Below are 23,307 nucleotides of genomic sequence, written 5' to 3' on the forward strand. Positions count from 1 at the left end.
AATTTGCAGCAAATTGTAAAAGTTGCTTCTAATGTATCTGCTCCATTTGCAAAGGAGACACAAAGAAAAAAAAAAGGCTTTCGCAGGCCCTGTCACCATCTTGGCACACAAACCACAGATGTCCCTGAGCAGCCACTTATTAACGTGGATGTGATCCATATTTTCCAGGATTTGGTTCTGCACTGAACCGCTAAAGCAAGGGGTAGGCAACCTTGGCTCTTTTATGACTCGTGGACTTCAACTCCCAGAATTCCTGAGCCAGCCATGCTGAGGGAAAAGGAAGAGGTTTCCAAGCTGAGCCACGCTGGCTCAGGAATTCTGGGAGTTGAAGTCCACGAGTCATAAAAGAGCCAAGGTTGCCTACCCCTGCTAGTGTTTGACCATTTATGTTCAGTCATGTTGTTCCCTCACGGCCCAACTAGCGATGGGGAACTTTGAGAGGACAATCATAAACTGAAACTATTGCAATGTTCTTTATTGCAAATCAGAAAACAAAGGTGATATTCTGCTTCTCAGTCTGCGTATTATTTCTCATTTAACAGAATAAACAGTCCAAGGAACAGATAGCAATGAAATGCAAAAGGGGTCAGCGAGCCCCCTTTTGTTTTATTCTTTGGTTGTTTTTTTTAATATTTGCATTTTTTTTACATCTTTTAAAATTGTGGGCCATCCAGAATCATGTATTTGAGATGGGAAGACACATAAATTGAACGCATAAAAATTAGATTAACTAATCTATTCATAAGTTATAGAAAAATACATGTATCAGCTTCTGCTCTTTTTTTAAACTTATTTAAAAATCAGTTTATTATTATTATTATTGCTGTTGTTGTTATATTATTATTATTATTATTATTATTATTATTATTATTATTATTATTATTATTATTATTATTGATCATCGCACAGTCAGCCAGATGTTCAGACTGGATTTGGCATTTTGTCTACCTATCGAGTCCTTACCCAGGACCTGGGATAGGCAGATGTGGATGTTTGATGGCATTACAGATATTGTCGCAGAATGGAAGCAGTTCCTAGTAAGGCTGCCTTTTGCAATTGACTAATGGCGAATTTGTCAATGCCAATGGTGTTCAAGTGGTGCTCCAGTTCTTGTTGTATTATTATTATTATTATCGATCATCGCACAGTCAGCCAGATGTTCAGACTGGATTTGGCATTTTGTCTACCTATCGAGTCCTTACCCAGGACCTGGGATAGGCAGATGTGGATGTTTGATGGTATTACAGATATCGTCGCAGGATGGAAGCAGTTCCTAATAAGGCTGCCTTTTGCAATTGACTAATAGCGAATTTGTCAATGCCAATGGTGTTCAAGTGGTGCTCCAGTTGTTTTGGGATTGCACCCAAGGAGCCTATGACTATTGGTACTACCCTTGCTTGCTTTTGCCACAGTCTTTCTATTTCTATTTGTAGGTCTTTGTATTTTGTTATCTTCTCCAGTTCTTTCTCTTCTATTCTGCTATCTCCAGGCACTGCCACGTCCACTATCCAGACTTTTTTGTCTTTCTTATCGACAATTGTTAAGTCTGGGGTGTTATGTTGCAGGTGCTTGTCTGTTTGAATTCTGAAGTCCCAGAGCAGTTTAATTTTATCATTTTCTATGACTTTCTCTATTTTATGATCCCACCAGTTTTTGCTTACAGGCAAATGATATTTTTTGCAGATCTTCCAATGCACCATTGTTGCTACTTTGTCATGCCGCTGCTTGTAATCAGTTTGTGCAATCTTCTTGCAACAGCTTACCAAGTGGTCCACTGTTTCTTCAGCTTCTTTGCATAGGCGGCACTTACTGTCTGTTGCTGTCTTCTCAATTTTGACTTTGTATGCATTTGTCCTTAAGGCTTGGTCTTGTGCAGCCAGAATTAGTCCCTCGGTCTCTTTCTTCAATTTTCCTGCTCTTAGCCATTGCCAGGTTTTATTATTATCTGCTTTCCCAGCTATTTTTTTCATGTATTGGCCATGTAGTGCTTTGTCTTCCCATGCCTCTATTCTGTTCTTCATTTGGTCTTTCTTGTAGGCCAGTTTGGTCTCTCCAGTAGTTAGTAAGCCTTCCTGATATACTAATTTCAGTGCATCTTCATCATTGTTCTTCAGATATTCTTCCAAAGCCATTTTTTCTTCTTCAACCATCTGATGTACTTGTAGCATTCCACGCCCACCTATTTGCCTTGGTAGATAAAGTCTATCAATGTCACTGCGTGGATGAAGGGCATGATTCATTGTCATTATTTTTCTGGTCTGCCTATCCATTGCTTTTAGTTCTGCTTGAGTCCAGTCCACTATTCCAGCTGTGTACCTAATGACTGGGATTGCCCAGGTGTTGATTGCCTTTATGGTATTTCCTCCATTGAGTTTGGATTTTAAGATCTTCTTCACTCTCTTGATGTATTCACCTCTAATCTTTTTCTTGACTTCAGTGTGCTTGATGTTGTCAGCTTGAAGGATACCCAAGTATTTGTAGTACTCTTCCTCATCCAGACTCTTAATGTTATTTTCGTGGGGCATCTTGATTCCTTCAGTTTTCACTATTTTTCCTTGTTTGATAGTAAGTGTGGCACATTTGTCCAAGCCAAACTCCATTACAATATCTTGGCTATATATACGGACAGTGTTGAGCAGCGATTCTATTTCAGATGATGTTTTTCCATACAGCTTCAGATCATCCATGTAAAGGAGGTGGGATAGTCTGGCAGATGTTTTTGATGTTTGATAGCCATGTCCTGAGTTATTCAGTATTGTTGACAGAGGAAACAGTGCAATAACAAATAGTAATGGTGATAATGAATCTCCTTGAAATATTCCTCTCTTGATATTAACCTCTCCCAGCTCTCACCATTGATCTGCAACTGTGTCTTCCATTGTGCCATCGATCTTTGCACAAATTTTCTGATGTTTCTACTGACTCCTGTTATTTCTAGGCACTTTATTATCCAATCATGTGGCAGAGAGTCAAATGCCTTTTTGTAGTCAATCCATGCAACATTCAGGTTGGTCTTCCTTCTCTTGCAGTTTTCCAAGATCATTTTGTCTATTAGGAGTTGATCTTTTGTTCCTCTGCTATTGGGGCGGTTTCCTTTCTGCTCAGGTGGAAAGAGATTGTTTTCAACTAGATGCTGTTGTACTGCATCAGCTACCACACCAGTTAGTAATTTGAAAGTTGTTGGTAAGCAGGTAATTGGCCTGTAGTTACCTGGTGTTGCCCCTTTTGCTGGATTTTTCATTATTAGGTAGGTTTTCCCAGTTGTTAGCCACTTTTCAATTTCTCCTCCTTGTAGTATATTGTTGAACTGTTTGGCAATGAGTGGGTGTATAACAGTTAGATGTTTCAACCAAAACCCATGCAGTTCATCTTCACCTGGTGCTGACCAATTTTTGATTTTCTTTGCTCTTTTTTCTACCATTTTTGTTGTTATTACTAGTTCTTTCATTTCAACTTCTGTTTTATTTGCATCCACCTCTTTTAACCAAGCCGCATCCTTGTTGTATTTCTTTGGGTTATCCCATATCTGCTTCCAGAACTGCACTGTTTCTTCCTTGTCAGGTACTGACTGATTCCTTGCAGTTTCTCCATTGATGGATTGGTAGAAACGTTTCTGATTGGATTGAAATTGGAGGTTCTGCCTATAGTTTGCAATTCGAGCTTCATATCTACTGATTTTCCTGGCTATAGCTGTTATTTGTTGCTTTATTATTTCCAGTGCTTCCTTGATCTTCCTTGTTTCTAAGTGGTATTTCTTGATTAGGTATTCTTTGGTCTTCTTGTTCTTCAGCTTCTTTTCTTTCATCTGTTCTAGCTTGCTTGCATGTGATCTTAACTTGCTGATCTTATTTTCTAGTCTAACCTTCCATTTTTCTGGTGCACTGTTTGTTTGTTTTTCTTCTTTGTTGATTTTGCATCCCAGGTATTCTGTTATAACTGCAGCTGTGCTGTACATTAGTTGGTTTGTTTCTTGCAATGAATTGGTGCTTATACTTGATATTGCAATATTTGCATCTTTTAATGCTTGTGCTAGCTGTTTCTTTGGAACAAGCTTCAATGCAGGTAGCCTTATTCTGTTGTTTTTGTGCTGTTCTAGATGCTCAGTTATTCTTTGTTTCAATTCTTTTATTTCTTTAGTTAGAGGGTTTTGTTCTTCCTGAGGTAGAGGTGCCTGGTTTCCAAATGAGAACAGTTGTATATCTCTGCTAGATTCCTTCACTGCCAACTCCCCCTGGTTTGCCTCTACATTCTGAATTACTTCTGGTAAGGCTTTGATTTCTTTGCCCTGGGTAAACCTTTGCAGTTCGTCCAATTCTGTTTCTGTGAATACTTTATTTCGTGTTATAAATCGGCGTTGATCTGCTAGTCTCTGTTCTGTTATTTCTGATTCTGGATGTTGTTCTTTCCAGAACTGGTGCATTCGTTTTAGATATCCTCTTCTTGTTGGACTTGATCTGTAGTAACAGATCATTATTTCTTTGTTTTCCATCACTGTGTATCTGCGACGGGTAAACACCTTTTCTTCCAGTAGTTCTGCAGCTGCTGGCCCTGGTTGCTCAGCCAACAGTCCTGAGTCCTGTAACCCATTTTTCACCAGATATCCAGGAACTCCAATATCTAGTGCGGACCTTGTTAACCCGGGCGACGTCCGAGCCGGTATGGCATTCTGAAATTTACGTCTCACCATATTTTTTATGGGAGAGACACTCTTTGTCTGACTCCTCTGATGAGACCTGTCCAGTATGGTTGAACCTCTGGCATAGCTCTCATCTTCCTCAGAGTACACAAGCCCCACAACCACGTCAAGGTAGTGCCTCACTGGGGGTCAAGGTAGTGCCTCACTGGGGGATTATTATTATTATTATTATTATTATTATTATTATTATTATTATTATTATTTTATTTCCCAGTCTAGCATTATTCACATTTTCCAGTAAATACTGGGGTATACAGACACAGAAACAGCAACTTAGCATTTATCCACCTTATTCTATTTTTAGAGGTTGGAAAAGAACCTGACAGTTACTACTATTGTACTTACAGTCCGATGGTGTATCCACTGACTGTGTCCGTATTCCAAGGTTCCTCCTAACTCCCGAGTAAGCTGACTTGTATCGATGTAACCATGTAAGTCAGACACTGAATTTAACATGATGATCTGCACCAGAAAAAACATTACAAAAGGTTATAAAGAAAATCTTTCCACCAATAAATCTTGACATATAATTTATATGTCTAGTTTAATGAAAAGGAGGACTAGGGGTGAGATGGTAGCAGTGTTCCAATATCTAAGGGGCTGCTACAAAGAAGAGGTGGGCAACCTGTTCTGCAAAGCATTTGAAGGCAGGACAAGAAGCAACGGATGGAAACTTAACCAAGGAGAGAACCAACCTAGAACTAAGAAGAAATTTCCTGACAGTGAGAACAATTAATCAGTGGAACTACCTGCCTCCAGAAGTTGTGGATGCTCCAACACTGGAGGTTTTTAAGAAGAGACTGGAAAACATTTATCTGAAATGGTATAGAGCAGGGTCCCCAAACCCCGGTCCGTGGAGCGGTACCAGGCCGCATCATGCCAGCAACCGGGCCGTACAAACAAGCATCCCATCTGCGGGATGCAGGCAGCATACAAAACCATGCACCCTCCGGTCCATGGAAAAACCTCTCTCCACGTAACCAGTCCCTGGGGCCCAAAAGGTTGGGGACCTCTGGTATAGAGTTTCCTGCCTGAGCAGGGGGTTGGACTAGAAAACCTCTAATGTCCTTTCCAACTCAGTTATTCTGTTATATGTATGACTTTCCCTATGGGCTTCTCCATTGACTTTGCTTGTTGGAAACTGCCTGGGGACGTTACAACTGGAGATAACATCATTGTGGGATGCTACCGACGGCCATAAGTGCAAGAACTAGTTGTAAGTCACTTTTTTCAGCACTTATCGCAGCTTCAAATGGCCACTAAACAAATAGCTGTTAAGTCAAGGACTACCTGTAATAATACAGAATATACAACATTAACGCATCGGTGAGTCAGGGCTACTAAGAACTTTTCAATGAAGTGCTTGGCTTTATTTTATAGACAGGTAGTTCTCAACTTATGACCATCATGGAACCTGTCCATTATGGCTGTAAGTTGTAACAGTTGTAAAATAGGGCAGTCATGTGACCCACCAGATTTTACTTTTTTTTTTTTGCAGTGCAAACACATGGTTCATATGGGCACAGATAAAACCATTGTAAAATGTAGTCACATGATCACAAGATGCTGCAGCCCAAGATGCAGCTGTTCAGCCACATGATCATAGAGGGAAGGTCGGACCATTGTAATTTTTAATCCAGGTCGTTAAGTAGCCCCAAGGTAGGTCTTGTTGTGATTCCTCGGCGGCCAGTGGATCCGACAGCTGAGTCTGAGGAATCAGATGAGGGGCCTGGAGAGAGTCAGAGGAAGGCTCTGAGAAGCTCCAAGACTTACAGTCGGACGAGGAGCCTGGCCCCTCTACTCATGCTCAGGCTGAGACACAGCTGTGCTGGGAGCCTGAATTTGACAGTGATGAAGAACAGTTGGGACAAATCCCGGATACACAAAAGCGCAGGCAAGAGAAGCGAGTAGGACAGAGGAATGCAATGGGGCAGCTCCAAAGCAAAGGAGAAGGCATTAGGAAGCCAAGCCTTGGCTGAATTATAAAAGGGAAGGTGGGGGAGGTGCTGGTTGCCGAAGGCAATCATACATGTTGAGAAATCGAGTTTCTGTGAACTGTGTTTTGTTTGCCTTGGACATTGACTCAGGTCTGTGAGAATAAAAGGGGTTGGTTTTGCTTGTTTCTTGGAAGAGGGGTTTCTCCTTTTGGACTCACATAGGCTGGGAAAGAACAGGTCTGTCCTAACTTTGAATGATTGTTAAACCACCAGTCAAGGTAAGTCAAGGGACTATACAGGGACTATTCAAAAATATCACCGATGCTCAACTGCAATTCAACATTTAGTCCTTTGAACTTTTTTTCTCCACCAAAACTCTCCTCGACTTACAACAGTGCATTTAGTGACCATTTGAAGTTACAGCAGCACTGATAAAAGTGACTTATGACCATTTTTCTCACTTACGACCATTGCAGCATTCCCCGTGGTCACATGATCAAAATTTGGAAGCTAGGTAATTAATAATAACAGTGACAATGACAATAACAATAATACAGTTGGAAGGGAACTTGGAGGTCTTCTAGTCCAACCCTCTGCACTCAGGCAGGAAACCCTATACCATTTCAGACAAATGGCTGTCCAGTCTTTTCTTAAAAACGTCCAGTGTTGAAGCAGTCGCAACTTCTGGAGGCAGGTTGGTTCATATTTATGACGGTTGCAGTATCCCGGGTTTGTGTGATCCCCTTTTGCGACCTTCTGACAAGCAAAGTCAATGGGGGAAGACGGATTCGCTTAACAACCAGTGACTGACTTAACAACTGCAGGGATTCACTTAACAATTGCTTGTAAAATGGGGCAAAATTCACCTAACAACTGTCTCACTTAGAGACGGAAATTTTGGGCTCCGTTGCCGTCGTTAAATCGAGGACTAACTGTAGTTCTGCTGGATGGGACATGAAGAGAAGGGGAGAGATACTTGCTGGAGGCCAGAGATGCAGAATCAGAAGGAGAAAAGTGCTTACCGGTACCTTCATTTTAAAGTCATCGCGATACAGCTTAATGCCGATGTCAGCGATCGCCCTTTGGATGAAACGGGACGGCCGTAGGACAAACACTAACTGCAAATTCCCGGGAAACGCTCCCTAAAAAGACAGGAAAAGGGAAAGGGATCTGTTCTAAATCCGTAGTGCTCCGAAAATACCCTTCCATCCTTTGAAGAAGAGGGGGGAAAAGCACTGAAGGCCAAATCCACCAAGCTGGGCACTAGAGCGCCAATTTAATGCTATCCGTGCAATTACTCTTATACCAGTGTTTCCCAAACTTGACAATTTTAAGGCATGAGGACTTCAACTCCCAGAATTCCACAGCCAGCAACGCTGGCTGTGGAATTCTGGGAGTTGAAGTCCACATGCCTTAAAATTGTCAAGTTTGGGAAACACTGCTCTTATACTAATACAGCAGTTTTTAATATTGTCTGTTGTTGACTCTTGGTTGGCCACCCCTTCCAGCGTGAACTTCTGACAGGTTTCAAAGCTGAACGTTAAGACAGGCCTTCCTCACTCACCATTTGGACATTTCATTGTTTATTTTATTCAGGCCTCGCCAGCCTTTCCAATCAGTTATTGGGAACAGTTTTCATGAGGAGACAAAATCGATAAAACCAACCAAAACTTAATCAACCACTGTGAGATTAAAAGAATAAGACAAGAGATATGCATAGGTTCAGTGGTGGGATTCAAGTATGTGAACAACCGGTTCTCTGTGTGGATGCCGCTTCAGGAAGTCCATTTTGGGCCCGGGCAACAAAAAATTAGCTACCGGTTCTGCCGAAGTGGTGCAAACTGGCTGAATCCCACCACTCCATAGGCTGAAGATCTGTCTCTGGCGTCTCTAAGAGTTGTAATGAAAATCTGATTTTTATAGTAATAAAAGGAGAAGAAGTAACAAAAGGAAAAGACCACAGTCAAGGGGTTAAATCCACAAGGACCTCGGCTCTGGCTAGCCTCCAGGAGAAACTTCTTGACTATGGTATACAAGCTGTCACTCAGTGGAACAGACTGTCACAGGAAATAGTGAGGTCTTCCCCCACGGGCCAGAGGGTCAATTGTCAGAGATGTAGTAGTACAGCGGTTCTCAACCTATGGGTCGCGACCCCATTTGGGGTCGAACGACCATTTTACGGGGGTCACCAAACAACGCGATCCGCCATTTTTCCCCCTCAGGGGGCGGTGCCGCGCATGCGCGCCATGCATGGGGGCGCCGCCACGCATGCACGCCGCGCATGGGGGCGCCACCGCGCATGCGCGCCGCGTCCGTGTGACGGGGGTCGCCGTCACACAAACGTTGAGAACCGCTGTAGTAGTAGATCATGTATTGATGAGAGGATGACCAACAGTGGGAAGGGGGAGGGGAAACAGGGAGATAAGGAAGGGGTGCGAGACCGAGAAAGAGGGAAGGAGAAAGGAGAGAGGCAGGTGGGAAAGGGAGAGAGGGAGAAGGAGAAGGAGAGAAAGAGGGAGGAAAAGGGGAGACAGGGAGAAGGAAAGGAGAAAGACAAGAGGTGAAGAGAGGTGAGCAGGGAAGAAAGGGGAGATGGAGATGGGGAGAAAGAGAGGAAGGGAGAAGGGGAGGAGGGAGAGAGGGAGGGAGAGATGGAGACAGAGAAAGGAGAGGGAGAGGGGGAAAATGGAAGGAGGGTGAGAGAGAAAGGGGAGATGGAGAAGAGGAAAGGAGAGAGGGAGGCAAAAAGATAGAGGGAGGTGGGAAAGGGAGAGAAAGAAGAAGAGGAGAAAGGGAGAGAGGGAGGGAAAGAAGGAGAAGGAAAGGAGAAAGACAAAGGTGGAGGGGTGAGAAGGGAAGACGGGAGAGGGAGATGTGGAGAGAGGGAGAAGGGGAGAAGGAGGGAAAGAGGGAGGGAAAGGGGAGATGGAAACAGAGAAAGGAGGGAGAGAGAGTGAGAGGAGGGAGAGAGACAGAGGGAAAGGGGATATAAGGAGAGGGAGGCAAAGAGAAAAAGAGAGATGTGAGGGAGAGGGGGAGAGAAGGAGAGAAGGAGGAACAAAGACGGAGAGGAAGGGGAGAGAAGGGATGATGGAGAGGAAGAAAGGAGAGACAGAGGTGAACAAGTGGGAAAACGGGGGAGGGAGATGGAGAGGGAGGGAGAGAGGGAAAGGGAAAAGAGAGGCGATGGAGAGAAGGGAAAAATAAAAAAGAGAGGGAGGAGGGAGAGGTGGAAAAACAGTGTGTGTGGTTGCAATGTCTTGAACCTATTTAGGTCAGCCTGCATTTTTAGTCTTTGTTTTGAGATTCCTAACCACATTTGACGTTGCCTTACAGCTTTACAAAGTTTCCTGCCTGCTTCCTCCATTCAATGCAGAAGGAAGGGAAAAATATTTCCAACCGCATCCCTTCTTGTGGTTGTGGTTTATAAACATTTTTTCCCATGACCCTATTTCACCACAAATGCACTGGCTGCTTCACCCAAAACCTGCTCTTGGCAAATTTATCAGTACTATTATTTAATTTACATCTCGCTGTGGTTTGTACCATTGAAGGCAGCTTACGTAATGCTTCTATTCCTTATTCCTGAATGATTCTGGCCCAAGAACACATCAGGCAACTTCCGGTCTGAATTTCAACTGACCTGGAACAGGGTTCACACTTCGTTTTTAAAACCTACCGCGGTTTGTTTACCCTTAGATTGAGCAAGCTGCATGAATCTAACCATGATGATTTGCAAACTATGTTACAGCTCAGCATGCTGGGCGATCCATATAACAAGGATGTTTTATTTTAAAAGCCATGGGTGTGTATACAGACTTAAGAGCAAAAGCGGGAACCCTGTCCACAATCCCTTCACACCCGCCAGTCTCCGTGCAGGAATAATTAACGTGTGAAAGTAAATACCACTGAAACCGGGCATCGTCCTTTTCAACAGCGCCCTTCAAAGCATTGCATAAACATCGCCTTTTAGGGCCAGGCTATTTATATTTTCGTGCACTTTCGCTTGCAGAAGAAAAACAGTGAACCGTCTTTGCCCGAGCGGCTTTTTCGGGCTCCGGAGAGAAGAGCCCACGGGCCCAATTTCGCTTCGAGGGGGGGGGGGGACACACACAGCAACTCGTGCACGCGTGCATACGTGGGAATCCGGCCAGCAGCAGAGCGGGAGCGGGTTCGGCACCTTTCCCTCCCTTTCGGCGTGCCGTGCAATCAATCCACGGCCGTAAAGAAAGACGGCAAGAGAAGCCAACCCCCTCCTCCCACTCCGAAATCTGTAAAATGCAAGTGTACTGCAACCCCCGCCTCCCCCCACCCCCCATTTCTCCCGAGGATGCTACGGCTCTCTCGGTAACGGCTGCAGCGGCTCTTTGCAGAAATGCGGGCTTTTTTCGCAGAAAAGTCAGGCGGGGGGGGGGGAGGACCGCACGAGCCGCCGCTGTTTCTCCGCATGCAACAGGGGCGCCGTTATCTGGAGGGCAGGCAAAGAGATTGGGAGTTTTTTTGCAAGAAGCATCATGATTAAACCCTCGAGCCGTGGAAGTTGGCACTTACTGCGATTCGGGTGAGCGATGCCTTGACCGCGCTCCATTTGTCCCGCCGTCTGTCTATGATGATGATGAACCCGATGCTGGCAGCCTCCAGACTGCAAAATAAGCAGAGCGAATATTTGGGGAGTGCAAAGAGGCAGCCCCGGCCCTTTCCCAGCCACCTTACTGCAGCAAAATCCCCGGGCCGCGGCGACCCGCTCCGAGCCGGGGCAGGGGCACGGGCGGCAAGCGGCACGCCACGTTTCCTCCCTTCACCGGGTCCGCTTTTCCCAAACGTGGGTCGTTTAAACCTCCTCCCCCCCTACGATCGTTTATGTCAGATTGCAGCCTTTCCCCCCCCAAATGATAACAGCCCGACGAGTTGGGGATTCTTTGCGGACCTCAACCTTGCAAAAGCAAATGCCTGGAGCAAGGGGGGGGGGGGAAGAAAAGCCAGGAGGCTTGGTGCGGGCCAGGAGCAAAATCGTGCCAGCCCATATAGCGGTGGTGGTGAACCTACGGCACGGGTGCCAGAGGTGGCACTCAGAGCCCTCTCTATGGGCACGTGTGCCGTCACCCCAATCCTAGGCGTTCAGCTGGATTTTATAAAACCTTTTCACTTTAGGTCTCTGCAGCCGTGTGCAAAAAGAAAAAAAAGGGTTCAATCAATCAGTCAATTTCAACTTCTGGCGGGAAAAAAAAGTTTCTTGCAAAGTTGGAATTGATTGACTGAACTTTTTAGTCCCACCCAGTCTGCCCTTATCATGGCAGCCATGCTCACCCCAATGGGCCACACCCAACCAATGGGCCACACCCACCCGGCACTTGATGATGCATAAGTGGGTTTTGGGTTGCAATTTGGGCACTCGGTCTCTAAAAGGTTCGCCATCGCTGCTATATAGTATCTCTCTGGCTCTTTTTAAGAAGTTACACGTGCGTTCGGAAATAGGTAATCGAGAAACATCTGCGCATTCGCTGGAGTGCATGGTCCTTATCAATGAGTGACTGCAGAATTAATAAGGTGGGCTGGCTTTCAGTGCCAGCAGTTCTGCTGGGATCTAGCCCTGGGACCTCTTTTACAAGTCCAAGCCAACCCCCCCCCCACTCCTGCATTTGGAAGAGAGCCCCCCCCCTCTTTTTTAAAATAATGTATCTTACTGAAAACTTGAGAATCTCTCTCCCATATAGTCCCTGGCCACAGGTGAGCCCAAAATGTTTGTTGCTATGCGAAACAGTTGTTCAGTGAGTTTTGTCCCATTTTACAATCTTGCCACAATTATTGAGTGAATCACTGCAGTTAGTAACTGCAGTTGTTACATTACTAAGTGAGTAACCCAGTTGTTAAGTGGATCTGGCTTCTCCATTGACTTTGTCAGAAGGTTGCAAAAGGGGATCACGTGACCCCGGGAGACAGCAACCACTATCATAAATATGAGTCAATTGCCAAATATCTGAATTTTGATCACATGACCATGGGGATGTTGCAAGGGTGGTGTGAAAAGCCGTCATAAGTCACTTTTTTTTTTAGTGCCGTTGTAACTTTGAATGGAATGGCCGTAAAGATGAACTATTGTTAAGTCGAGGACTACCTGGTACTTGTAATGTGGATGCTTGTTTTTACTGACTGCCAACAGAGGACAATTAAGAACTCAAGAGGCATAATTAGCCCTTTGTCTTGATGTTCAAAGGGATCTGTTTCATATAGCTGTTTCATTTTTGTTTTTGCTACATGCCACCAGTTTATCCTTCTCATTTTTTTGGAAAATATATGTAAAAAATTTAAGCGTAAGACAGAATTGGGGAGGTGACCTGCAACTCAGAATCACAGAATCATGAAATAGAAAAAGATGGAATGATTAATTGGAGATAGTCTAATCCAGTGGTTCTCAACCTGTGGGTTGGGACCCCATTTGGGGTCGAACGACCATTTCACGGGGGTCGCCAAACAACGCAGTCCGCCATTTTTTCCCCCTTTTCCTTAGCTGTGCTACTCCCTTTTATTCTATTGGCTTTTGAAAAGCCAATAGAATAGACTCTCTTGAATAGAGTCTAATTCTATTGGCTTTCCAAAGCCAATAGGAATTGTCCAGGCTGTCTCTGCCCTGCTGAGCCCGCCAAAAGCCCCATTCTGCAAACGGTGCTGCACCAGTTGAGTAGTCCTCGACTTACGACCGGTTGAGTAGTCCTCGACTTATGACCGGTTGGGGGTCACGGCATTAAAAAGGTTGAGAACCACTGGTCTAATCCAATGTTTCACAACCTTGGTAACTTTAGAATATGTGGACCTCAACTCTCAGAATTCTGTAATCCATATACATTAAGAAGGATGGACTTCAGCTCCCAGAATTCCCCAGCCATCATGCTTTAAAATGGATGGACCTCAACTCCCAGAATGCTGGTTGGGAATTCTAGAAGTTAAACTCCACACATTTAAAAGTTGCCAAGGTTGAGAACCACTAATCTAATCCAAGCTTTGTTTGGTTAGTGTGTGAATCCTGTTTTGTGTAGCTTAGCACCCTGGGTGAATCCAGGACATCTGATTTTCTCAAGATTCCCAATATTGTACAAACAATAGAAAGAGGAAATGGATTATTCAGTAAAGCAGGTTAAACCAGGTTAAACACAGCTTTTGCCTCTATTCCTAATCTATTAACTAGCAGTTTCCATCATCATATTACAGATCAATGCTCAGGTTTTTTTTTGCTGAATTTCACACTAGGAAAGATTGTGTCAGTTTTAATTTGACACCTGGCCTGCACAGAAAGAAGCTCATTCTGCATTAGTGTGCAGAAGTGTTGGCCATCATACAGTTTATTGTTTTGGAATGAAGATGTTTTCAAGCACTTATTTTAGAAATCAGAGGAAAATGTTATAAGGTGAATAAACAGATCCAGAGCAATATTTGGCACAAAAATTAAAGAGTGACAGCCCAGGATGTTTTGCTATTTGTACTGAGTGCAGGAAGAATGGGCACAAAGTCCTGGGAACAAAAGGGTATTTTCTTCCCAGTAAACATAAAAGATGTGTGCAGAAAACCATAGAGTTGGAAGGGGGCCATTTAAGCTATTGCATCCAACTTCCAGATTAGAAAAGAATAGAGCTGGAAGGGACCTTGGAGGTCTTCTAGTCCAGCCCCCCACCAGTCATTGATGGCTGTCCAACCTCAACACCTCCAATGAAAGAGAGAGCATCACCTCTCTGAGTAATGGATTCATCCATCACTGTCTAACACTCTCCCTCCCTCCGTCCCTTCCTTCCTCCCTCCTTCCTTCCTCCCTCCCTCCCTCCCTCCCTTCCCCTCTTTATGGCTCCCATAGCCAGACATTATCCTAGCGTGTAATAAGACTTTTTCTTCCATAAAGTAAAGCCATTATTTGATATCCCTAGACCAGGGGTAGGCAACCTTGACTCTTTTATGACTCGTGGACTTCAATTCCCAGAATTCCTGAGTCAGCGTTGCCTACCCCTGCCCTACACCAACACTATCGGCATTGACAAAATCACCATAGGTCAATTGCGAAAGGCAGCTTTGCTTGGAACAGTTGATCCTGCAATCCTGCAATGATTCCTTTAAGATAGGGTTGTGGAACTATGGCCCTTGTATGATTTGTGGACTTCAACTCATGGGGGCCATAGTTCCACACCTCTGTTTTAAGGCCATCAAACATCCACATCTGCCTATCCCAGGTCCTTGGGAGGAGATCTTCAAACTTGGCCCTTTTAGGACTTGTGGACTGGTTTGTGCCTGGCTGAGGAATTCTAGGAGTTGAAGTCCACAAGTCCTAAAAGGGCCAGGTTTGAAGACCCTTGCGATAGGTAGACAAAAATACCAAATCCAGTCTAAACATCTGACTGACTGTGCAACCAACCAATATAAAATAATTTATTAAACCTATAGTTGGAACAGGATTAGAACATGATTTTAACAGAGAAAACAGCATAGAAAAATAATTAAATGGATACCACACCATTACTGAGGTTCTAATCTGAACAGGACTAGGAATTGAGTCTTAGGAAAAAGCAAATTAAAAATACGACATGCTAGCACATCCATATCCATATATCTTTATATCCATACATATTTTTAAACATTTCCTTTAATTTATGGTAGGAAACACTTAAAAGAAACATGCTATTTTGCACATAAATGTATGAGTATTTTATTCATTCATTTAAGATCATGAGAAAAAGTAATAAGTTTCTATGCTGTTTCTGAGTATCTAGAACTATAATGCTGAGGTATTTTGGAGAATTGTGTCATTGTGTATAGGTGTGATTTGATTTGAGCAATGATCAGTGAGCCAGGTTATGCAATAGGAAAGTTATTTATTTACAGGAAATCCATAAACAAAGAGACAAGGAAACTTTAGCAACTACATCCTACCAGGAGGACCAGAGAACGTGTAATAATAATAATAATAAAGTTGGAAGGGACCTTGGAGGTCATCTAGTCCAACCCTCTATGGGTAAGTTGCTGATCAAAATGGGCAAGCATTTAAGATGACAAAGCAGGAAAAAGTGTGGGAGCAAACACACAGAATATTCTTAACCACCTACACTTCCCCTTTGTGGTCAAGACGTTGCACAAGATGCTACACAACCAGGATCACTGATGTCATATGTTCTTGAAGGGATCAAACAAAGTAATTTTTTATTTACTGTATAACGCAGTCATATTGTTCGTTCTTTCTTGTTTGTGCTCTGTACTTTGTTCAGAGATAACTTAAAATTGTGCTGACCAAGGAGAAAGAAAGAGCTTAGCTGTAACTTTAAATGTGTTTGCTACAGCTTTATGTAACTTTATGTAATTTTAAACCGCTTTAACTTGCCCAAGGAGAAAGTTCTGGGGTGCTTGCCAGCAATTGTGTATTTGAAGCTGTAAACTCTGTAACAAGCTGTAACTGATATAATCTGATAAAGGAAACAGGTATTCAGAAGAAAGAGAAATCTTTTAGCAGCCTGTTAGCGTGAGAGAGTGCCTTAGATATAAAAGGGAAATTTTTTATTAGTGTATGTGTGTGTGTGTGCGCCTTTTCTCCTCTGTCTCTGCGTTAGAAACAAGAGTGTCAACGCTGCTAACTTTGGATGTTCTTCCTCTGACAATATACGAAGACGCAGAGATTTTCTATTTAACCTGTATATTACTTTTAGAATTAAAATTAGATGGTGCTGGAGGGGAGGGGGGAAGAATGTGCAGTTAGCCATAATAATATCTCAGTAGAGTATTCTTCAAGGTTTTTTGTAAATAAGAGGAGATAAGAAATGGTGGGTTATGCAACTGGAGGGAAAGTTCGCACTTCAAACTAGTTGGAACAGTGGTTCTCAACCTGTGGGTCGGGATCCCATTTGGGGTCGAATGACCATTTCACGGGGGTCACCAAACAACGCAGTCCGCCATTTTTTCCCCCTTTTCCTTAGCTGTGCTACTCCTTTTTATTCTATTGGCTTTTGAAAGCCAATAGAATAGACTCTCTTGAATAGAGTCTAATTCTATTGGCTTTCAAAAGCCAATAGGAATTGTCCAGGCTGTCTCTGCCCTGCTGAGTCCGCCAAAAGTCCCATTCTGCAAACGGTGCTGCACCAGTTGAGTAGTCCTCGACTTACGACCGGTTGAGTAGTCCTCGACTTACGACCGGTTGGGGGTCGCGGCATTAAAAAGGTTGAGAACCACTGAGTTGAAGAATGTGATTAGTGACTGTTAAATGAAGGAGTGGATTATGCTTAGATACTATGTGTTTAAGGGAGGAGAATTCAGATGTTGACTTTGCCTATGTATGTGCGGAAGGTATGTTGCTACATTAAAAATTCTTTAAGGTAAACAATGCCTCAAAGTTCTTTGAGGAGCTTCTTCCTTTGGAACCATGACACAAGAGATTAGGAAGCACCTGGCTTTTTTTTTTTTTTTTTTTTTGATCAAAAACAGCTGTGTTGTTTTCAGTAGCCTCGTGTGTTCAGAGTCCCTTTGGGATTTATTGGGATTCTAAGCTGAAAAACCTTACGTTCTATAAGGGAACATTACGTTTTCCAACTTGGCACCTGCAGGGCCTAAGAGGAATTCTATATTTTTATTTTATTCTGTCTTATATGCTTCATCCTACTTTTTGTCCTTGTCCTGTGTTGGCTTTCCTGCAAAAGCCTTTCGCTAAGCTAAAGGAAGCTACTTTCTGAAATTTAAACTCTTACTGAGTAAAATGAGCCAGGATTTTGCTGAGTTTCTTCTCAGTGGTGGCATCAGCATTTAGGATAATAGTGGAATGTGCTAAGGATGGAGATGGGATGCTAATTTCTCTACTCCTCTATTCTATTCTAATCCTTGACTTACAACCATTGGTTTAGCACAAGGCTTTTCAACCTTTTTACCGACTGTACCACTTTTAGGATATGGCAATATTCGAGTACCACCTAGCAAGGTGTCAAAAACTTGATGACCAACAAAAAAAAACCTGTTCAAAGTTGCAATTGCACTGAAATGACTTATGACCATTTTTCACACTTATGACCATTGCAGCATGCCCAGGGTCATGTGATTTATATTTGGATGCTTGGCAACTGATTCATATTTATAATGGTCACAGTGTTCCAGGGTCACGTGATCCCCTTTTGCAACCGTTTGACAAGCAAAGTCAATGGCAGAGCTGCTGGTGGCCAAGTGCTTAAGGCGGGACTTCCTTTCCTCCCTTTTTCTCATTCCCATCTCCTTCTGAAGGAAGAATTTGAACCCCCCATATTTTCCCTCTTCCATGTATTGATCAAACAAGGAAAGGCCTCCAGAGACAGAAAAGACAAGCTGCTGAGTGAACTAGCTTAAAAGGGCATGTTCCCCTTTAAGAATTAGCTACTGGCTAGAAAGGAAAGTAAGGAGCGCAGCCGGCACTTAAGAAAAAAAAAATGTAAGTTCTGGCTGCCGGCTAAGGCAGCCTCCCCAAATGGTTCCATTCATAAGTAAAGGAATGCTACAGGCAAAATCCATTCAGGAGAAAAATACTTCAAAATCCCTTGCAGCAAAACTTACAGCTAACAACAGCAGAGCAATAGAAGCTAAGGCGAGACATAAGCCAAATAGAAATTGCCAAACACTCCTTAAGAACACAAATCCCAGAACTTCAAAGTCTCAAAAGCACATAAGAATCCTTCCACTCTCCGTCTCCTTCCCTCCTCCGTGCCTCACCTCCAGCCATTGCTGCCTTTTTTCATTCCTCTGGGAGGGCGACCCCTCCCCCACTGCATTTCTTGCCTGTTTGCTGCTGCCAGAACAGGTGGCTGCCACAGCAGTTGTAGATCGGCTCATGGCCAGCCTGCTTGATCTCCTCTCCTTCTCCTTCTCCTCCTTCTCCTCCTTCTTCTTCTTCTTCTTCTGCAGTGCAGCTGACTCTGCCTCCTCCCAAGGCTGCTGCTTTTTTTCTCTCTCTCCTTCTCCCACCCAAACTGCCTCCTTTTATAGCCTCTCCTGTCTCCGCCCCCTCCTCCTTTCTCATGAGGGAGGGTGAGCCAGAAGTGAGCCTGGGGCCTTTGCAACTCCAGAGGACTCTCTCACTGCAAGTCCTTGCCTGCACTGGCTCTTTCCTTCCCCTACTACACTTGGCTAGGCAGGGCTGCGTACCACCTGCCACTCATTAATGTACCACAAGTGGTACGCGTACCACCGCTTGAAAAGCCCCGGTTTAGCGAATGTCGGAAGTTAAGAACAACACTGTGAAAAGTGACTTAGGACCATTTTTCACATTTAATGACCGTTGCAGCATCCCCAGGCTCACATGATCAAAGTTCGGATGCTGGCAATTGGCTTGTGTTCACCTTTTATGACCTTCTGACGAGCAAAGTCAATGGGGAAGCCAGATTCACTTAACAACCGTGTTCCTAACTTCACTGCTGCGATTTACTTAATAACTATGGCACGAAAGGTCACAAAAAAGGGGCAAAATTAACTTAACAGCTACCTTGTTTAGCAATGAAAAATTTGGGCTCGGTTGTACAGGCAGTTCTCTTTTAGTGACTGTTTGAAGTTATAGCAGCACTGAAAAAAAGTGGGTTGTGACCGTTTTTCACATTTACGACCGTTGCAGCATCTCCACGGCCACATGATCAAAATTCAGACGCTTGGCAACTGACTCATATTTATGACGGGTTGCGGTGTCCCGGGATCCTGTGATGCCCTTTTGTGACCTTCTGACAAGCAAAGTCAATGGGGAAGCCAGATTTATTTAGCAACTGTGTTCCTAACTTAACAACTTGCAGTGATTCTCTTAACAACTGTGTCAAGAAAGGTGATATAATGGGGCAAAATTCACTTAACAAATGTCTCACAGCAACAAAAATTTGGGGCTCATTGTACGTCTAACTCAGGGGTCTAACTCAATTGTACATCTAACCCAGGGGTAGTCAACCTTGGCTCTTTTATGACTCGTGGACTTCAACTCCCAGAATTCCTGAGCCAGCATGGCTCAGCTTGGAAATGTCTCCCTTTCCCCTCAGCATGGCTGGCTCAGGAATTCTGGGAAATGAAGTCCACGAGTCATAAAAGAGCCAAGGTTGCCTATCCCTGGCCTAGGCCTGTATTTTTCAACCTTGGCCACTTGGAGATGGGTAGACTTCAATTCCCAGAATTCCTGAGCCAGTATGGGGGAACTATGGCCCCTTCATGACTCGTGGACTTCAACTCCCAGAATTCCTGAGCCAGCATGGCTCAGCTTGGAAACCTCTCCCTTTCCCCTCAGCACAGCTGGCTCAGGAATTCTGGGAGTTGAAGTCCACGAGTCATAAAAGAGCCAAGGTTGACTACCTCTGGTCTAACCTATACAAACTCCCCGAAAAATGCCTTAGTAGACAACCGGTTTCAATTTTTTCTGAAGTCCAAACGATAAAATAAAGGTTTCATTTCCACTTATTTATGTAAGCGCAGTATCCTGAAATTGATACAGAAATGTTATCTGGAATCTCAACTGTTCAGATTATTGATTCTGTTGTCATAAATAAGATGGGCGCTCTTGATTCACTAATCTGTATCTATGGCAGTGATGGCGAACCTTTTAGAGTCCGAGTGCCCAAACTGCAACCCAAAACCCACTTATTTATCGCCAGGTGCCAGGTGGGCGTGGCCCACTGGGTGGGCGTGGCTGTGGTGGTCATGGCAGACTGGGTGGGTGTGGCCAAAGTGGTCATGATCACCTCAATGTTCCTCGTGGGAGGGATGCCTGTGGGGGACGGGCAGGGTTATATATATATATTTATATTTTTAAAATTTATAAGCCGCCCCACTCCCGAAAGACTCTGGGCGGCTAACAATAAAAAACACATAAAACATAACAAAACAACAATACAAAAATAATCATCCAGGGGTAAGGTTTTATAAACCCCAGGCCTGCCGGAAAAGCCAGGTCTTAAGTAGCTTACGGAAGACCAACAGGGTGGGAGCGGTCCTAATCTCCGGGGGGAGCTGATTCCAAAGCGTGGGCGCCATCACAGAGAAGGCCCTCCTCCGCGGCCCCGCCAAATGGCACTGCTTGGCCGACGGGGCCTGAAGGAGGCTCAGCCTGTGGGATCTAACCGGACGTAGGGAATTATGAGGTAGTAGGCGGTCTCGCAAATAGCCTGGCCCTGAGCCATATAGGGCTTTAAAAGTAATGACCAACACCTTGAATTGGACCCGGAGACCAATAGGCAACCAGTGCAGCTCACGGAGGATAGGTGTAATGTGGGTGTATCGAGGGTTGGGGGAGATCCAGGGGGTCTCTGGTGGGCAGGAGGCTCATCCTGTGGGGTGAGGTGAGGCAGGGTGGGGGTGCCATTGTCACAGGGCAAGGTGAGGCAGGGGCCAGGACGGTTGCTGCCTGACACCATCAGCCCCTGCACACACAGGACAGTGAGCGCATGGGTGCTGGGATGCATCCAGCCTTGTGGGACTTCGGAGGTTAGCGGGCGGCTGGTTAAAGAGGGACGGTTGCCATCTCTGGGGCATGTCGCGCGTGCCCACAGAGAGGGCTCTGAGTGCCGCCTCTGGCATGCGTGCCATAGGTTCGCCACCACTGATCTATGGTGTATGGATGGTGGACCCAAGAGTTGAATGGCATGCAAAAATGATAAACAACGCAGGGCCAGGCTTGGACAAACCAGGTTATCTGGCTGCAAGTATTCAAATTTTGACAGACTATACATTGGGGAGGGATCAAAGCAGGAATATTCCAAAATTTGGGAGGGGTGAAAATTATGCTATTTGATCTTACCCTGTTGAAAAGGGAAGAGTGAAATAATCTAGGTTCAGAACCACATCAAAGCCTGCAGTAGTGGAAGACGTACCTGGGAATGCTAGTTAAGTAGGTGACAACATTCAGAAAATCTTCATTGGGGATCTCACTGAAGCCCGGATATTCGGGGAAGGTAATGATTGGTGCCCCATCCTTCCCTCTTCCACCTGCAAGAGAAATTGGTTCTCAGTGGGCAAAACAACAACAACAATAACAACAACCGAAGGAACATTGATAAGAGAAAATCCCCATGTTGCACAGTAGATCCACCCAAGTTCTTTTAGCTGCAGTGTAAGCTACAGGTAATCTTTGACTTACAAACATACTTTTAGTGACCATTTGAAGTTACAGTGGCCCTGAAAAAAGTGACTTGCGACCAACAAAGGAGAATATTTGTAGCTCAGGGTTGACGCGAGGGGTCCTTGGTGCTCTCTGAGCTTGCTTGTTTTCTTGCAGTCATTTCATTACCCAAACTAGGTAACGTCATCAAACTAACACTGATGATGTTTGCCCAGTTTGGGTAATGAAACGTTTGCAACAAGCAAGCTCAGAGAGTACCAGGGACCCCTGACCTATGACCATTTTTCACACTTAACCACTGTTGCAGCGTCCATGTGGTCACGTGATCAAAATTCAGACGCTTGGCAACTGGCATGTACTTATGACGGGTTGCAGCGTCCCCGGGGGGGGTCACGTGATCCCCTTTTGCGACCTTCTGACAAAGTCAATGGGGAAGCCAGATTCACTTAATAACTGCGTTACTAACTTAACAGCTGTATTGATTCACTTTAACAACTGTGGCAAGAAAGGTCGTAAAAGGGGGCAAAATTCTCTTAACTCGCTTAGCAACAGAAATTTTGGACTCAGGTATGGTCGTGAGCCAAGGACTACCTGGACAGTATTTGATTTCTTGTTCCTGCAATCACAGTCGTTGCTCTGCATTCAGTGGTGCCATTAATATTGTTTTCTTCCCGACATAAATGCATTCTGAGCACTTCCTTTTCAAGCTAAGGATGCAAACTATGGAGCCAGCTGAACAGAACATAGAATATAGAATCCTAGGGCTGAAAGGGACCTCGGAGGCCTTCTAGTCCAACCCCTTGCACAAGGCAGGAGACTTTATACCCACCCAATGACTCCCATAAACTGCCAGCTTTCTCCCCATCCTGACTTGGTCTTCTGCACTTGAATCATTTAATGCAGGGGTCCCCAAATAATAATAACAACAACAACAACAAAACAACAACAATAATAATAATGTTGGAAGGGACCTTGGAGGTCATCTAGTCCAACTAGTCCTGCTCAGGCAGGAAACCCTATACCATTTCAGACAAATGGCTGTCCAGTCTCTTCTTACAAACTTCCAGTGTTGGAGCATTCACCGCTTCTGGAGGCAGGTTGTTCCACTGGTTAATTGTTCTCACTGTCAGGAAGTTTCTCCTTAGTTCCAGGTTGCTTCTCTCTTTGGTTAGTTTCCACCCGTTGCTTCTTGTCCTGCCTTCTGGTGCTTTGGAGATTAGCTTCACTCCCTCTTCTTTGGGGCAGCCCCTGAGATATTGGAATACTGCTATCATGTCCCCCCTTGTCCTTCTCTTCGTTAAACCGTTGTCAACCGTTGTCACAGCAGCATAGCAATTCTCTTCTTTATCCCCATGTGAACCTGTCATCCCAGTGAGGACCCTAAGGAGGAGGGGGATTCATCTTAACCCTCTAGGCCAGTGTTTCCCAAACTTGACAATTTTAAGGCATGAGGACTTCAACTCCCAGAATTCCACAGCCAGCAACGCTGGCTGTGGAATTCTGGGAGTTGAAGTCCACATGCCTTAAAATTGTCAAGTTTGGGAAACACTGCTCTAGGCCTGCTTCATGTTTCTCCCCCAACTCTTCATAGTTATAGCGAGAAGCTA

At 44.4% G+C, this 23,307-nt stretch overlaps 1 protein-coding gene across 5 annotated transcripts in view; it reads right to left on the reverse strand.

Annotated features, from left to right (window-relative positions):
• Positions 1-23,307, reverse strand: part of MCF2L2 (MCF.2 cell line derived transforming sequence-like 2) — a 210,876-nt gene that overhangs the window by 126,452 nt on the left and 61,117 nt on the right. For 4 of the 5 annotated variants that reach the window (XM_039321824.1, XM_039321827.1, XM_039321822.1 and 1 more), the window contains exons 3-6: positions 21,453-21,567; positions 11,185-11,275; positions 7,656-7,775; positions 5,042-5,158 (exon numbers count right to left, since the gene is read on the reverse strand). In XM_039321824.1, the coding sequence (XP_039177758.1) occupies positions 5,042-5,158; positions 7,656-7,775; positions 11,185-11,275; positions 21,453-21,567 (443 nt within the window). The remainder of the gene's footprint in view (positions 1-5,041; positions 5,159-7,655; positions 7,776-11,184; positions 11,276-21,452; positions 21,568-23,307) is intronic. The other variant, XM_039321823.1, reaches the window with a different exon arrangement.

Source organism: Crotalus tigris, unplaced genomic scaffold, assembly GCF_016545835.1.
Source record: "Crotalus tigris isolate CLP2741 ecotype Arizona unplaced genomic scaffold, ASM1654583v1 scf7180000023829.5930981, whole genome shotgun sequence".
Lineage (NCBI taxonomy): Eukaryota > Metazoa > Chordata > Lepidosauria > Squamata > Viperidae > Crotalus > Crotalus tigris.